Here is a 14,530-nt window from a genome sequence, read left to right on the forward strand (position 1 = left end):
GAAGCAACCATTTCAAAGGAAGCAAGATCATAATATCGTTCTACATCGCCACAGTAATTTTGGACATGCTGCAATCTTCAGCCACTTTTACCCTAGTGTGACTTTGTCATTAGCTGACGATAGGAAAAATGCAGAAATACTTTAGAAACATTACTCCTTATCCTTTCCAGTGAGGGCAAAAGAGATGATAAACTAGATGGTAGATGGAGTCTAACACACAGAACTGTGCAGTGAACCAAAAATGAATTCGAGAAAACTTCGGTGAGTGTAGATTTACTGTCATTTTCACCTTAACCCAAATTTTATCCAAATGTGGCCTCACACCCACCTCATACTGCCACATATCGAGACAAGCACTATGAACACAGTTTTTTAGCAAGACAATTCAGGCAATAAAAATAATGTAAATGGCAACAGATTTTGAAAAGATAAAAGGTCACAAAACGTTCTCTTTAGGTTATTTTGCAGCTATAATTAAGCCCTTAGTTTCCATCTTGAACAACTTCAAATCTGGCTAGTTTTGTTCTAATTTGTCAAGCACTGCAGAATGAACCAAATTGTCTTCATTACCAAGCAATAGTCTTTGGCTACAATTCAATAAAGGGATCGGTACAATTGCATCGAATAAAGACATGACAATCTGATATGTGTGAGTGAGCACCCTACATTGTACAGCTCTGGGTTCTGGGACAGGAAAGGCCATTAGCCATGTTCAAGAGTTCCATTAGGTGAAGAAAACAAAAGTCGGGTTAGTAGTCAAAAATACTGACTGAGTCGTGGATCTGTGCATTTATTTAGAGCCCTGTTTCCAAAAAAGTTGGGACAACATGTAGAATGTAAATAACGAAGAGAATGCATTGATTTACCATGTCCTAACCTCCGCACTGAATTGAAAATAGCATAAAGAAAACATGAAGTAATATTATATATCATTATATATTTGAAAACAGCAAAAAGTTTGAAAGAGTTGGGGCAGAAATAACGACTGGAAAAGTAGATTAATGCCTAAAAAACCTGGACTTGGGTGTTGCACGCATCACCAGTGACATCAGTACAGCCCTGTAATCTCTTAAAAGGTGGTAAAGCCTAACCTGGGGACACTTGCATATGTTTTAGGGCTACACTGACAAGCATAAACCGTCCATAGAGATCATCAACTGCCACCATAGGACAGGTTAGTTGCAAATTACTGCTGCTGCTTTTCTTTAATGGAAATCACTGCATGCATGTGTTCAGAAATGCTTCTGAAAGCTATCAGAAACATTGCGGAGCAGCTGAAATCCAATATCAAAGAATAGTGGGATAAACATTTTTTCTTTTAAAACTACAGCAATCGGCCTCCAGGTTTTTCAAAACAATTGAAATAAGTGGTGATTAGGAAATATGCCCCTGTCCCAACTTCTTTGAAAAGTGCTGCAGGTATCAGCCAGCGTGGTTGGTGAATCGCTGCTTTCAGTCTTTAATTACATTTCGTGACGTTTCTTGAAAATGCTTCAAAAAAAGCTTCAAAAGTAAGCATCGATGCCCTGCTGTTGCCTGCAGTGAGCCCACGTATGTATATGGTCAATAGAAGTCCAGGTCTATATTATCAATGCTGAAGTCGCGCACCAACACAACACTACAGTAAGGACACAGCTAACGTCCTGAAGCCTGGATCATTAACTGCAATGCTGGCTGGAACGGCCGGACTGTGACAAACCCCAAAAATAAAAAGACTAAATCAGGAAACTGGTGTTCACCAGCACACAGTGCAGCTGCAGTTTTCCCTGAGCACTTCTGGACTGGGTGCAGCTTGACAAATAAAGAAGGTGAGATCATGGCTTCGGTAGAGACATAAAGAACGACGGCAGGCTACAGCTTCTCCATTCTGGATTGTGTCTCTGAGGACCCACCAGGCCTTTCTTTTAGTAACTATGCTGCGCTGCCTGTAGCTCCTTGGGAAGTCTAATGACAATCCATCTTTAGTTTCTGACTTTTTTACCTGGACGTGTTTTCCAGTAAATACTTATCTCTATGTGTTCTAATTCTATCCTAAACTTATTCCATGTTTCATAATAACCATTATGTGTGTCCCTTAAAGGGCAATTATTATAAAAGTTTTAATAAAGTAAGAAAATAATAAACAAATCAGAATCTTTCAGACAATAAACAAGTTGTATAATGCTCTGACATCCAATCAATAAAGGTTTACAATCTCTACTCAATCTGATAAACACATGTGAATGGCAGCTAATCTATGTCTGATCCTTTCTGTGCAAAATAGATAAAGCGCTTACTCATGTTTCCACATCTCAACAGTCATATGGTACTTTTAAAGCACTTCTTAAAGCACGAACAAACAAACAGAGAACCAAGCCCATAAGGACACACAAATGTCTTAAAGGTGCTATGTGTGGCATTTTTACACGGATAAACCACTGTCAACATGAATTTGCTACATCTGCATCATTTGTGTTTAAAAAAAACAACGACCGCCTGTTTTCTGTGTTCCACAATTACCAGGTCAGATTGGCAGGGAGATGTGTTTGATTAACAGGAAGTGAGATTTGCTGTTTTTAGACCAAGCATCTGGCGATGATGGGAATTGGGTTCTAATTTAGATCCTAACACAACAACAGCTATTAATAAAGAGGAACTACATGTGGTTCATCTTGGGTATTGTCTCATTTGGTTACACTAATTATGCCAAGGTAGCAATATCAATTTGACAATGATATGTTTGTTACACATAGCGTCTTTAAATTTAACAGCAGTTAATAAAAGTAAAACAATCCGTTTGCCAACAGTCAAACCTAAGTCGGAAAAAAAAACTAAATAAATTGATGCGGGAAAGATCAGATTGAATGGGAAGGTTGAACTTGTATGACACCAGCAGCTCCACCGTGAACCACCAACTGCAGCTCACAGGTGGAGCAGTGGACAACCTTTTATCAGGTAATAATCAAAGCCAACTGTGTGAACATCCCCAGTGTGAGACCGTGGGTGTGCTGTGGCTGTGGCAGGACGAGTTTTACGCTGACATCCTGGTGGGTGTGCAGTATGACAATGGTGGCTTGAATCGGTGGGGTGGCGGTAAAGTCCTCTGCTCTCCCACGAGCAGGGCGGGGTACTGGCTGGGGGGCCTATCCGAGAGGCAGTAAAGCGAAGAGAGGGAGGGACAAAGAAGAGGGCGATCGTCTTCCTCACTGGTCGTCCTCGATCTCTCTTTCTTTCCCGCTCTCCCTGCTTCACAGCGCCGTGGCCTCCCAGCTGGTTCCCCGCGGGACCTGGCGTCACTTGGTTTCCGTGAGAACCGGGGCGGGGACCGCAGATGGGTGTGGCCGGTTCAGCTCCGTCCCCGTGGCAGGAGAAGAGGCTGCAGATGCCAGGCTGCAGGGTGTGACTGGTGCAGTGACACCTGAAAGAAGGGAATGAGAAGCTGCATCAGCTGCTTGTAATACTGAAATCCCTCCTTGATTTCCAAAAGAAGTAGAAGACCACAGGCTTGCATTTCTCACTAGTGACTGGATCACTAAGATAAAATTAGTTTCACTTTGATAAAGAAGTGAAGACATGAAACAGCTTTTGCACTGTACAGCTAAATATGTTGAGGAAAAATACAAAATAACGTAGGTAATAAATGTAACGCTGTTCTGGCCCTTAGCTCATGTAATTTAGTGTAAATTTTATTGTTCAGAATTGTATTACAAGCCCTGCCGTCTACTAACTCAATCTTCGCTGAACAAGGTTTACCACTGTTCATTTCTCTTGCACTAAAATCCAATCCATTTATGAGGTGTGTCTATCTCAAAGATGTAACTAGAGCTACACCAATAAACCGCACTGCTCCATCTTTGAGATGAGGTATTAAGTGTAAATCTGTACCGTACTTACATTAACATTTCCTCTCCATTGTCAGGGCTACCCCTCTAAAAAACCAGAAATCTTGCTGTTTATATTTTCAAACAGCACATTTGACTTTTATAATGAAAAGCAGTATTTTATAGAAATACAGTTAGGTCCATATATATTTGGACAAGAAAAAAGTATGAACAAGGCGTGGAACAGCTCATGATCCAAAGCATGCCACATCATCTATAAAGCAGAACCATTGTGATGGTTTGGGCGTGCATGGCTGCCAGTGACACTGAGACAATAGTGGTTATTGATGATGTGACACAGGACAGAAGTAGACGAATGAATTCTGAGGTGTTCAGTGACATACTCATGCTCAAATTGATTGGGCAGTGTTTCATAATACAGAAGGTCAGTGACCCCAAACATACAGCCAAAGCAACCCAGGAGTTTGTTAAACCAAAGAAGTGGAACACCTATTCAGTATGATCAGGTAAATGCACTTTTTCTGGAATTCATAACGTCCCAAATCCTGAAGACACTGCAAGGCACTGCGCTCCCACACTGTGCCCTAAATTTTGCTCATTCACTGTTACATACTCCTATGAACAGCTCACATATGTTCTCTTAACTTTCTGATGCCACTGACACCACTGAATCATACTCACAATCCTTGTGGGGAGCTGCTATGTTGTTATCGATGGAAGAGATCTTGCTGGCGACAGCGCTGGTGCTCTGGCTCTGCGCCGTCTGGCCGGTATTTTGGCTTTGAGCCGGCTGGTTCTGGCCCGCCTGGCTCTGGCTTTGGGCTGACTTCTGCGTCTGACTCGGCCTAGTCGGTGCGTTGGACGCATCAATGCTGCTCCCCATGCTGCTGCCAAGCTGCAGCCGCCTCATGTGCCGAACCACGGCAGTGGCATTGAACGCTTGCTGTGAAGAGCATAGAAACAAAAGGAAAATCTGATCACGAAACCTTGGGACAATGCACGCTGAGCCATCACAACTTAGGTCTGCACTAAAGTATACCCTGCTTTATCATCCTTCTGTTCACTAATGGGAACTATTGTTTAAAAAATTAACATCTAGCCGTATTTAAACAGAGTTCAAACTAATGACTGAGACCATAAACTCTTGAGCCATACCTTATTATGACGACAGAGTTCAATAACCTGGTAACGTTATGGTAAAATATATTGTGTTAAAATGACCTAGTAAATCATTTTCATTTGTGGAACATGGGAATTGTTTGAAATCTGAAGTTTGTTCTTATTTCTTCTGACTTCTTTAGGGGTAAATAGCTGTTGAGAGGTAGATCTTACCCACGAGACAAGCCAGGTTTTTATTGCTGAGTGATTCACCTTCTAAAAACAGTTGGCTGAGGAGCTGTAATAGGGTAATGTAGTCTATTGCAGTAGAGCCAAAACCACAGAGAATAAACTGCAGTAAACAAAATTTACCCTCCATTTGCTCTTGGCAAAGTTCTTTCTGATCTGCCGGCTGACTGACTCATGGATGTTCTTGCAGAGAGCCGTATCCCCAGCGATCCTGAGATATATATATAACGACACAAAAACACAATTTCTTAGTCAATACTTCTGAATGTACATCAACATCGATATCAATATTGATTTGATGGATTTTTGTGATGCTGTTGTGTGTGTGTGTTTGTGTGTGCATGTGTGTTTCTCACCAGGGGTGTCTGAGCGCCTGTTCACAAGTGAAACGCTTGGCTGGGTCTTTTTCCATCAGTCTGCTGATGAAATCCTTGGCTGGGAGAAAAACAAACCAAACATATAAACACCACATTGTTTTTTACCACGTTAAAACCCACTCACAAAACATTTTGCGACACTGAAAATCTTTGACATTTCGATCAGGGAAAGATGTTTTCAGATGTCAGATGTTGCACTGTTTGGTTTCTACTGAGAACGTGGGCTGTGTGTACCATCTGGTTTTCACTGTATCAGCCAAGTTGACCTCTGTTAATTCTACATTACTAGCAATGTGCAGGAGTGATTTCTATTTGCTCTGAGGAAACTTGACACTTCTGAAAACACAAAGCTTTTCTTGACAGTCCATAAATGCGATTTTATCCTCACTAACACAATAGACTGGTGACTGAAATAGACTTCCAGCCAATAGAACGCTGGTTTTACTTCCAGTCTATGCCCGTAACTGTGCTGGTAATGGATGAAACCACACATCGCACACTTACTCTCACATATTTTCATTCCATGCAGATTAAATCAGCGACTATGATGGAAAGGTGGTGTGTGGGCCATATGTGCCACATGATGGACCGAGGAGGCGGAAGGACAGATGGTGGAGGAAGGAGGAGGAAGAGGAGGCCTCACCTGAGTCTGATATGTCATCCCAGTACGGTGCATCAAACTCATAGTCAGCTTTCAGGATCTGCTCGAACAGCTTGGAGTCGTTTTCGTCGTAGAATGGAGGATAACCACACAACCTGCAGACGAGATATTTATTCTTTTGGTCGAATCTTTAACAGTCACTTATTTTCATTAATAAATGATTTCACTGATTACTACAGAGTCCCTTTACTCATTGTCACCCTTTTGAAATGACTGCCTTGCTTAGGACACATAGTGTTAAATGCAAACACATGTGTAAGAGACAGACTAGATCTGTGTCTGTAAGGGAATACTGTAACCCAGATTAATCTTTGTAGCTACAATTTACATATGTCCCCTAAATGCCTCACATGTAGGCAACAGTGTAGTGCCACAGGCAGATTTGTGTTTCTAGACATGAATTTGCCAGGTTTTCTTTTTCTCTTTTCAGGATCCCTGAATATGAAATGAATATATTTAATTTTTAAAAGGTAAAAAACTCCTTATTTAGAGATTTATAGCCTGTAAGGATTTTGCTACTCATGGCAGAGACCACAATTTGACTTAAAAATCCACCCACCCTTCATTTTTCTGTATTTTGCTTCCAAGAAACCAGACTTTCTTGTAATTTAAAAAAATCTAAATTTTCCTTTCTACACTGGCTGTTTTTTCACCCATTTTCAGTTCAGTTGTTGTATCCAATGATCTTCAGAGGATTCTTTTTTTTTGTTAAGTCACTTAATGCTGACCTCTGAATCACTGAAGCATAATAAAGCACATAACCCAAGGGACGAACCAGTGTTGTTTCTACACAGACAACAAACTGGCAAAGAGCCCATTTTAAATTGTATCTTAATGCACTTTGTTACTAGCAGCCTGCTGCACAAACACATCACTTGTTCCCAGATGAATCTATGAAGAATACCAAAGACAATGGCAGGTATAAACCTGTATTGTTGCACTAACAAGGTGATTCTCAAACAGCTATTTAGCTGAAAACCTGGTATATCGCAGCATGATGTTCAGTGTGTTCTTTAAAAGAAAATCCAAGGGAACTGAAAAAGTGGGGGACAATAGAAGATGTGGCAGGCTTAAAAAAACTAGCCACAGCAGGTGATCATCTGCTGTTCACTGAAGATTCTTCAGAAATAATCTCAGTGGAAGGGTGCTATAAAAAAGCCTTTGACAGCCAGGCTTTGGTATACCAAATTACACAAGACTAGACTAAAAATCTGTGGTAACAGATCTTATGGACTGATGAATAGGAATTTGAAATTTTAAGTTTAAATCACCATCAATATGTACAAGAGTGAGTGTCTACTGACATCTGCAAAACACGGTTCTGTCGTGGTTCCGGGCAGAATTTCAGCCAGTGTTGTTGTGACAACTGATGAAATTATGAACATAGAAAAGTCAGAGTCTGATTGGCAGTGGCTTCATTGTTTAGTATGACAATGATCCCAAACCCACTGCCAATGCAGACCTGGAGAGAAAAACACACAGTGGCCTACCAGAGCCCAGATCTCAACATTACTGAAGCAGTGAGGGATCGTCTCGACAGAGAACAGAACAAAAGGCAGAAAACATCCAAAGAAGAGCTTTGGATGTCCTTCAGGAAGCCTGGAGAACTATTCCCGAAGGCTGCTTAAAGAAATGACAAGATAGCTTGCCTCAGTTGTGTACCACTTTTTGAAATACATTATCAGATCAAAACAAAATTCCTGTTTAGGCTTTGGTGCTAAAAACAACTTTGTGAAGTACTGGGTTAGGTTTAGAAAAAGATCAAATATGTGGTGAAGATAGAAAATATACATCCTATAAAACTTAGTAAAAGATTATTGCTGACTGAGTCTGGCTGTAGGAAATCCGAGGTACTATCTAAAAGGAGGAATGTCCGCACTTCAGAATGCATCTGTGAAGGCAGGTTGTGGCTTGCAGTGGTCGCTTTAACACTGGTAACAAAGAACAATTTGCAGTCAAGATTTAAGTACTCCAGTTACTCTGCTACCCTCCAGTACCCCTGCTAAACTTGCAAACTTGAATTAATAGTAGGTGGTGTCGCAGTATTGTTGTCACATCTGGACTTGAGCTCAGAGCAGTGTATTATATATACTGTGACTGCGTAGTAGCAGTGGTAGTTGGCTGTATCGCCTTAATCGCATTAACATGAGATTACTGGTTCTTGGTGCTGATGAGCACAAATGAACTTAAGTCCAAGTTTGATTTTCCATAACGACACAAAGCGGAGCAACAGCAGAGCTGCCGCTCAGCCCAAAACACCTCATTACCGAGGTTCTGGATGCACCAGGAGATTTTCATAAAAACTCATTAAAATGCCGTTCTCCATCAATACACACCGGAAAGAAAGAATAAAAGGGAAACGCACCGGGCAGAGAGGAAGGAGGACTCTGCCTGCCGTGAGGGGAAAAGGGCTTTCTGATTTGTTTTTTTTGCTTTCTCATTTGCTTAAAGACTCACTTTGTCATGTTACTCGGCTGACCCTCCACTCCATCAAACACACACACACACAAATACACTTGCACTCGGGATCCTGGCTGATTATCATGGTTGATTACCTGATGTGATCTTTCCACCTGAGCAGCAGTCAAAACCTAACAAGGTCTGAATCCCAACGCTAATTGTGCTAATTGCCAGCAGGGAGTTGCTCTTTCTTTTACCCTGCACGCACACAGCAACACACGGACATACACACGCACAGCCATTTCTACTGTGCTGTCAAATCCACCAAATGCTTTTTACTAGCAAAAGCTTTTACTGCACTACTCACCACAAAGTACAGCGTAAAACGGGAGAAAGACAGAGAAAAAGTCAGCGCGAGAGAGTCACGTGAGTTTGTTTGCGCCTGCTTTCCTCTCAACCACTGTGAGCTCTCTGATTGCTCCTCAGGTGTTAAACATAAATGAAGATGCAGAGGCAACATACACCTTAAAATAACTCCAACAGTGGCGTTCTCAACAACAAGATTGCAGTCTGAGCACACAAACATGGTTTCCATTGTTCACCAACACTGGTGAAAAACAAGAAAATGAAAATGAAATCTCGTCACAGACGAGGGTGAGAAGGGTGACAAAGGCTAGATGGAGATCCGCTTAATGAGCGTAAATGTGATGTGAATGGAATGCATGTTTACAAACAGATTTTCCAGTTAAGGTGTTTTCAATTTTGTGATTCATACATGGCCGAGCCAGGTCTCCATAGCCCAGCTGATGATTAGAAAACTACTAGTATGAAAATGGCTGTTTTGTTGTGCTGTTATAAAGACCTTCATTCTATTTAATTACAAAGATTACATCCAAGGGAACTTGTAAAACGACTTTAATAGCTACTCAGAGATTTGATATAATGTTAGATGGAAGATTTGGTAAAAATATGTCACAGGAGGAAAACCAAAGGTGTAAATAACACACTAATTAAACACGATTACAATAACCTAAAACTGCTTCATACCTGTGTCTAGACACGGGTTATTTCAGTTATTTCAAAGCCTGCATGGCCTCTAGGGGCGACAACTTCTCTGGTCTCATTGTATTGAAATCTATGAGAAAACGACCCTACTTCTTACTGGTTTTATGACTTTAGTTAACAATTTCCTAATTGGTTTTTTCAAAAAAAAAATTAATTCACCCTACAGCATTATGTGTATACAACGGATGGACAAGCTAATGGTTAGCAGTCATGTGACTCAATGCAAGGCAAACCTGTGAATGTATTTAGCTGATTGACTTGGCCGCATTTCTGGCAATGAACACGATTATCACAACCTTAATGATGAATAAGGCATCAAGAATTCAGATTTCCCACCGTGACCATGACCCGGTGCTAATGGAGCTTTGGTGCTTTCTGGTGATGTCAGTCATGGTGATTGATGGAAACTGCTTCCTGTACAGTGGAATATAAAGAAGTTTAATTGGTACTTACAAGATGTAGGCGATCACTCCAATGGACCAGCAGTCGACCGCTTTACTATACGGCTTCTGGGCGAGAACCTCTGGAGCTGATAGAGAGAGGGAGAAACAAGCAGACACAGCGGGGTTAGAGAAAAAAACGGCTTTGGAACGACCTCAGTTTGGTGGTAAACCTAACTACAGTGCGTTTTTACTTTTTCAGCTTGAGGTCCAGTAACAACTGCGGTGTGATTTTTATATGAAAAAGGGGCTGTTTAATGAGACTGAGTACAGAGAAAATATGCAGACACCTCATGTCTGTTGAAATTAAAATCACATGCCAGTTCGGTGCACGGTGGGAAATATTCTGCAGGAGGTACAGATTCTCATAGGTGCAGAAATACATGGTACAACTAGCTCCAACTAGCTCTTCTAGTTAGCTTCAGACCCATTTTCTCTGCTGCTGGTGTCGGTAAGGGAGGCTTTCCAGGCCTGACCTTTCTCTGCAGCTCATTACCGAAGGCCCTGGACAAAGCAAATTACTGATGACAGCGAGGTCGCCGTAATATCACCTCACATATACACACACAAGGCTCTCGAAATAGATTTGGCATGCTCACACACATACACACAGAAGGAACACCAGTCATATCTGAGTCAAAATATAAACTTTGCACACTTGTGCTGAATCTGAGTGCTTACATTTGCTTATTAGTCTAATCTGACTCATTGTGTGTGTGTCTGTTCTGGGTTTTCTGGATGCAGAACTCGAGCATTTTTACCCACTGAGATCACCGTGTCTGCAGCTCACTAAGTCCAGAGTCGGTATCAGGGTACAATCATAATGTGTAATTTCTTAATAGTCAATCACTGAACTAACCCTGTAGTGGGTCTTTGGCTATGTCCTATTTCCAAGCGTGACTTTTCTTTTTGCTGGAAGAAGCAAATTTAACAGTTGAAAGTTATCATAATGAGAAAATGAAAAAATAACAATGAAAACTGAGTCTTTCATTCAAACGCAGTTGTAAATTGTCACCTTCTTTGATTGTATTTTCACACAAAGCACCTTGAGTGGAAAAACTGCAGGAGTTCCTCTCACGGATGAGAGGAATTGATGCAAAGTTCTGACCTTTCAAAGTAAAACGATGCAAATTTTTTGCTGACTGGGTGAGAATGTGAACTGACTCTTTAAAGATAGTACACCAAAAAAAACCCTGAAGAACAGCTGGGTGCTTTGAAGCGCTTGAGCCAAAGACAGCTGGAGTTCTTTCAGGTTCTTGAAGATATTTCCCAACTCATCTAAAAGGCCACTCCAGTTCTGCGAGTGGCTTCGACTCAAGCACTTTAGTCCACCATGACACGGACGATTGAGAACCTAAACAGACACACAGCTGGATTTAGTAAAGCTGCCCTGCAACAAAAACGATTCAACATTTATGTACCTTTCTGTGTGAATAGTGGGAAATGATCTGTTTGTGCGACTTATACAACTTTTGCAACATGCAAATGTGTGTCACCGAACCTCTGTCTCCTGTAGAATGCAATCAAAGAAATGCTCACACACAAGCAGATTAAGCACACTGCACACAGAGATTCACACAAAAATGAGATATAATATGATACAGAGCATGACTGTCTGTCTCAGAGTGATAAGCATGACTGGGGTGTGTGAAGAGCACAAACACGCATCGCTCCAGATGACATGGGAAGAAAAGAGATGATGCAGGAAGTGTAAACGGCGTCAGATGGGAACAACATGTGCTCATTTAATTCATCACGTGTTTGTTGGCTCACAGGAATCATTACAGAAACAGCTAAGTCCAACTAGTCGAACTAGGTCAAACTTTGTAATGCTCGGAGAGGGTCGAACGAACCCAAAGAGCTACATCTTAGACTCTACAGGCCTAACAGGGCATTTAGAAAACGAATGAACAAGAATGACTTGTCAGCAAACAGCCTCTTCTCTCGAAAAATGGCAGCACATGTTCGGTACGTAAGGTTCCATTTGAACAAACCAGACTGTGGAACAATGTCCACACCAAAGTGAGGATCTTTGAACATGCCAGGTTGAGAGAAAACCAAATATGGCACGAACGCGTCATATCAACTCTCAAGCAGGGTGGTGGATGAGTAATGATTTGGGCTTGTTTGGCAGCCACAGGACCTTGACAGCTATTGTGTCGACCATAAACTACTCTGTTTATCAAAGGATTCATGAGTCAAATGTGAGGCCATCTGTCCAAGAAAAATGAAGTCATGAAACAGGACGATGATCCCAAGCACAGCAGCAAATCTGCAACAGAATGGCTGAAAAAGGACAGAATCAAGGTGTAGCAGTGGCTCAAAGTCCAGACCTCAACCTGATTGAAATGCTGTGATGGGACCTTAATAGAGCCACGCATAAATGAATGCCTATAAACTTCACTGAAATGACGCAACTTTATAAAGAAAATGGGACATAAATTCCTCCACAATTATGTGAGAGACAGATAAAAGTCACACAAAAGACAATTACTTCAAGTTATTGCTGCTAAAGATGCTTCCACAAGCCACTGAATCATGGGGTACGGATAGTTTTGGGGGGGGTTCTTGAAAAACGGTGTTTTTCTCCTTTTTTGTGTGCAGTCATTAGTGTGTAATGCCAGAAGTGATTTGAAGGTCTGGATGAACTGGACCTTCATCTCTCGTTACAGCATTTTGCGACTTTGGACAAGTTGCAATTTATCTGTGTAAACAGGTAAGCTAGTGTTAGCTCACAGTTGTCAGACGAAACCACAATAGATTTTTTTATCTCCAAAAACAAATAAAGATCTCTTTGTTTGGTTCTGGCTACTGTTAGCTAACACTGGTTATTTTCTTGTATGTCTTTTAACGACCAAAAACAGTAACAGCACTAACAAAATTCAAATTCAAATTTTATTTGTCATGTACACAGTCATACACAGTACGATATGTAGTGAAATGCTTGGACAACTGCTCGTGACCTAAAGAAAACAAAAAAGGAAAAGGCTATGAATAAGATAGGAAATAAATATGAAAAATTAAAAAGGGTAAATTTAACTAGGAAGGAATAAAATATAAATTAAGGTTAAAAATGAAATAACTGTACAACACAAATTAGAATGAAGGGTAAATTTAACTGGGAAGAATAAGATAAAATATATAAATTAAAGTTGAAAATAAAATAACTGTACAACAAAATACACAATACACAATATAGAACTATATAAGAATGTATTAAGAAATCTAAATCTAAATAAATATATACACAATAACAGCAGCTGTACAAGTATTAACCGGAAATGAAGAATATAGTGACCAGTGTTGTGCAAAAACAAAGTCCAGAAAGTCCAGTGTGTGTGTAAGAACCATATGTGTGGGTCAGTACTGTGTGGTGGTGTGATTGAGAGACCGTATCACCTGCGGGAAGAAGCTCCTCCTCAGTCTCTCTGTGTTGGTCTTCAGGGAGCGGAATCGCTTTCCTGACCTCAACAGAGAGAACAGTCTGTTGTTGGGATGGCTGAGGTCCTTCACGATCTTCCTGGCCTTGGTCCAGCACCGCCTGCTGTAGATTGAGTGCAGGTCAGGGAGCTCGGAGCGGATGGTGCGCTCAGCTGACCGCACAACCCTCTGTAGAGCTCGTCTGTCCTGCATGGTGCTGTTCCCGAACCAGGTTAAGATGTTTCCCGCCAGGATGCTCTCTATGGTGCACGAGTAGAAGTTCCTGAGCACCTTGGAGGGCAGTTGGAAGTCTCTCAAGCGTCTGAGGTGGTAGAGACGGTGTCGGGCCTTTTTCACCACGGTGTTGATGTGACAGGACCATGACAGGTCCTGCGTGATGTGAACTCCGAGGTATTTGAAGCTGTCCACTCTCTCCACTGGGCACTCGTTGATGACGGGGGTCTGGTAGTTCCTCTCCTGCTTAGTGCTGAAGTCCACTATCAGCTCCTTTGTCTTACTGACGTTTAGAAGGAGGTTGTTCCTCTGGCACCAGTTCTCCAGATTCCTAATCTCCTTCAGGTAGGCCGTCTCGTTGTTATCAGAGATCAGGCCCACCACGACGGTGTCGTCAGCAAACTTGATGATGGTGGTGGAGCTGGTAGTGGCCACACAGTCATATGTGTACAAAGAGTACAGCAGGGGGCTCAGAACACACCCCTGGGGGGCTCCAGTGCTGAGAGTGGTGGAGGCTGAGACATGTCCGCCCATCCTTACTGCCTGTGGTCTGCCAGTTAGGAAGTTGGAGATCCACTGACACATAGATGAGCTGAGTCCCAGATGCTCCAGCTTGGTGGTGAGTGTGGAGGGAATTATGGTGTTAAATGCAGAGCTGTAGTCTATGAAGAGCATTTTAACATAATTCCCCCTTCTAGTGTCCAAGTGAGTGAGTGATGTGTGGAGGAGATGAGAGATGGCATCGTCTGTGGAACGATTTGGACG

At 41.7% G+C, this 14,530-nt stretch overlaps 1 protein-coding gene across 1 annotated transcript in view; it reads right to left on the minus strand.

Moving 5' to 3' along the window:
- Positions 1–3,128: 3,128 nt before the first annotated feature.
- The window catches only part of camk1da (calcium/calmodulin-dependent protein kinase 1Da), a 76,424-nt gene continuing 65,022 nt past the window's right edge, over positions 3,129–14,530 (minus strand). Inside the window, exons 6-11 of the mRNA XM_026146036.2 lie at positions 10,125–10,200; positions 6,189–6,301; positions 5,525–5,603; positions 5,292–5,379; positions 4,503–4,764; positions 3,129–3,397 (exon numbers count right to left, since the gene is read on the minus strand). Coding sequence (XP_026001821.1) covers positions 3,273–3,397; positions 4,503–4,764; positions 5,292–5,379; positions 5,525–5,603; positions 6,189–6,301; positions 10,125–10,200 — 743 coding nt within the window. The 3' untranslated portion in view covers positions 3,129–3,272. The remainder of the gene's footprint in view (positions 3,398–4,502; positions 4,765–5,291; positions 5,380–5,524; positions 5,604–6,188; positions 6,302–10,124; positions 10,201–14,530) is intronic.

This window comes from Astatotilapia calliptera, chromosome 17, assembly GCF_964374335.1.
Source record: "Astatotilapia calliptera chromosome 17, fAstCal68.1, whole genome shotgun sequence".
Classification (NCBI taxonomy): domain Eukaryota; kingdom Metazoa; phylum Chordata; class Actinopteri; order Cichliformes; family Cichlidae; genus Astatotilapia; species Astatotilapia calliptera.